Source organism: Vulpes lagopus, chromosome 20 (genome assembly GCF_018345385.1).
Source record: "Vulpes lagopus strain Blue_001 chromosome 20, ASM1834538v1, whole genome shotgun sequence".
NCBI lineage: Eukaryota > Metazoa > Chordata > Mammalia > Carnivora > Canidae > Vulpes > Vulpes lagopus.
In genome coordinates this window covers 27,654,670-27,657,786 of record NC_054843.1, presented here as the reverse complement: position 1 = coordinate 27,657,786, position 3,117 = coordinate 27,654,670, and the positions used below count along the sequence as shown (strand labels likewise).

The 3,117-nt window shown below is 35.2% G+C and overlaps 1 protein-coding gene across 1 annotated transcript; it reads right to left on the bottom strand.

The window, feature by feature from the left end:
* Positions 1 to 291: 291 nt before the first annotated feature.
* Positions 292 to 696, bottom strand: LOC121479579 (60S ribosomal protein L38-like). Its single transcript, XM_041735290.1, has 3 exons — positions 592 to 696; positions 535 to 540; positions 292 to 393 (listed from the first exon to the last, which is right to left on the bottom strand). Exons 1-3 carry the CDS (start codon positions 694 to 696, stop codon positions 292 to 294), a joined length of 213 nt encoding a protein of 70 aa, XP_041591224.1.
* Positions 697 to 3,117: the final 2,421 nt, after the last annotated feature.

Below are 3,117 nucleotides of genomic sequence, written 5' to 3'. Positions count from 1 at the left end.
GTTTTCCCATATTCCTAATAGGATAAAACTGTTCAGTGAAGCATTCATTTTAAGCAAGTGGTTGGATATTCCCAACATGATGAGTCCTCAAAGGGTGAATAATGATATTCAACTGAATAGTGAAGTTAAAAAAAAGAAAGTTCAAAATATTAAAAGTACTTGGATGGTAGCTTTGACATTTAAAATAGTTGCAAAAGATGAGGATGGCAATTTATTTTTATTTTTATTATATTTTTTTAAAGAATTAAAAAAAAAAAAAACTTTAATACAGTTCAAGTCAGTAGGCCAGGTTCATTTCAGCTCCTTCACTGCCAACCCTGGAGGCAGGGAGTGCTTGAGTTTCTCTGCCTTCTCTTTGTCTGTGATGACCCAGGTATAAAGGTATCTGCTGCACTGAACTTTATTTTTTTTAATATTTTATTTATTTATTCATGAAAGACACAGAGGGAGAGGCAGAGACACAGGCAGAGACAGAAGCAGACTCCATGCAGGAAGCCCAATGTGGGACTCAATCCCAGGACTCCAGGATTACACTCTGAGCTGAAGGCAGATGCTCAAACGCTGAGCCACCCAGGAGTCCCTGCATTGAACTTTAAACTTCACATTATCCTTATTCTTTTTGATCTTAATGGATTTGGCATCCTTTCGCCAGGCCATGAGCAAAAAGTCCTTGATTCCCTCGATGTTGCAAGGCATGGCTACGGGAGGAAGCAGAGGAGTGCGCGGCTGGCACCTTGGATTATTCCTCAGGGTCCTCTTTACTGGCCAAGCCTATTTTATTTATCTGATAGACAGAGCCAGAGCCAGAGAGCACAAGTGGGGGGAACATTAGAGGGAGAAGGAAAAGCAGCCTCCCCGTGGAGCAGGGAGCCCCATGCAGGGCTCTATTCCAAGACCCTGTGATTAAGGCCTGAGCCAAAGGCAGCCCCTTAACTGACTAAGACACCCAGGTGCCCCAAGGATGGCAATTCCTAATATGGCAATTACTGTCTGAAACAAACACCAATTCAAGGTCATAGGAGCCTACTAAAGTATTTTATAATATATTTAATATAATATTTTTATAATATATTACAAATTTGAGTTAATAGGGATAGCGGTATTTGTATGAGTATCGAGCAAAGAAAACATTGCAAGTACATTTCCATAGCTATCCTACCCATTTTACTGCTGCATGTCTAATGAATAAGGGAGTTCCAGTCTTCATTACTAGCTTGCAGGGTTGGCATTTGCTTTACAAAGGAACTGTCAATAAAGGGAAGGGGAGATCCCAGAAGTCATCTACGCTACTAATCAGCTCATTCACTACTGACACATGGATTTAAAAGTTGCCCAACATGGAATCAGAAGCCTGTGATACAGTGTTTTAAACACTCTAAGCATAGGATATAAAATGATCAACAAGCAGTGTACTGGCAAGAAATGCATTTTGAACAAGTAAACATTTCAAAACCATTTTTGGTGTGACCTAATTTTTCAAGCACTTTGACCAAATACTCATACCCATACCATGTAAATACTCTCCCACCAGGATGGACTGGTGGAGTATATTTTTTAAATAATCCTATCATTTTAAGGAACACATTCCTGTTGTTCCTAATCTTACAAGCTTTGCTTTCAAAGCTTTGACAACAGGTGTTAATAAGGTAGTAGTTATCACAATTGGTTATACTTTATGTATACCTAACAATAAATATTAGAGAATATACTGATGATATATAGAACATACTATTATCGTTTTTAATTTTCAATTGTTTTCCAGAGAATCTATTGTCATTAGGGAACATTAGATGGCAAAAATCACAATTCTAGCACTACTTCTGCTATACCTTTCTAGAAATACTAAATGCTGCAAGTCTCCTGGGGAATGAAAATAGTTTTGCAAACATGGAGAAGGGCTTCATTTTGTGACTTTTCACTTAACAGTCCTCAAAAGAACCACTATCGACTGATTATTTTGAAGTCATTTCTCTAATCAAAATTTGCATTGAAAAAAATCACAGAGCCAAGGAAAACGTTATCTGTTCTCATAACACACTATTTAATAGCATTTTATCCAAGGGACAGGACAATTGTTTTTCCCTTGGAACTATTTTTCCTATGGAACATTCTTCTTATGAAAAACTATTTTAGATACGTAGAGGTATTGTTTTACAAATGAATTAGGACAGGATGTCTGTGAGGATGCTAAATTACCCAAATGAGGAGCACTATTACAGATTTTGTAGGGATTCTGGAATCCTGTTTTGAAAGAAATTTAACAGAAGAGGACATTATGGCCAGGATCATTCTGGCTAAATGGAAAATTGAAGCAATTATCTCCTACAGATAGCCTTTAAATGAAACCACTTTTGTCAATTCTCCAGATAACTTATACAAAAATGATGTTTGGAGCCTGATTCAACAACAAAACCCTCACCTTTCCTTCAGTTATTTGAATTTATAGCGTTGATCTCAGATAACACAGCAGAAATATAGACTTCAGATAAATGAAAACCAAATTAACACAGTAATATCCAGTGTTTCAATTCTTATGATTTCTTCGGTAACTAGATTTTACTTCACTTTCTCTGTTGATAAGAAAAAATAATTACTAGTGATATATTAATAAAATAACATTAAAATCATGTATCTGACAGTTTAAGGGAAAGTTTATGCTATGTAAGTTCAAATTTTACTGCCTTTTAAATAATTTGTAAATCATGTTGACAGTTTTAAGAAAAATGTCCATATTATCTAAGTCTGAATTTTAGTGCTTTATTATTTCTATTATGTATTTTGGAAATGGAAATCTTTTGACCTTAAAATAACCAAGTAATAAAATAAAGTAGTAAAAGAAACTGAAAAGCCATGCATCTGACTCTTTATTTCAAACCATTAAGATGAAAGTCAGAAAAAAAAATTGATGACTTCCATTCATAACCAACAGAAAAAGGAAGAAAATCCCTCTTTATCCTGAAAGCAAGATTGGTATGAATAAAAATGGATAAATTCTGGTTGATTGAAATAATGGATAGTTAGTGTTGTTCTGATAGGGCTTAGTAGCTTATAGTTTATAGATACAGAGTATGGAAATATAGTTTAATAGCTTAATCTGATGGCACTACCTTTCCCTGT

Bases quoted from the DNA above. Each gene is read 5' to 3' on its own strand.
- LOC121479579 (XM_041735290.1), bottom strand. From the start codon at position 696: ATGCCTTGCAACATCGAGGGAATCAAGGACTTTTTGCTCATGGCCTGG.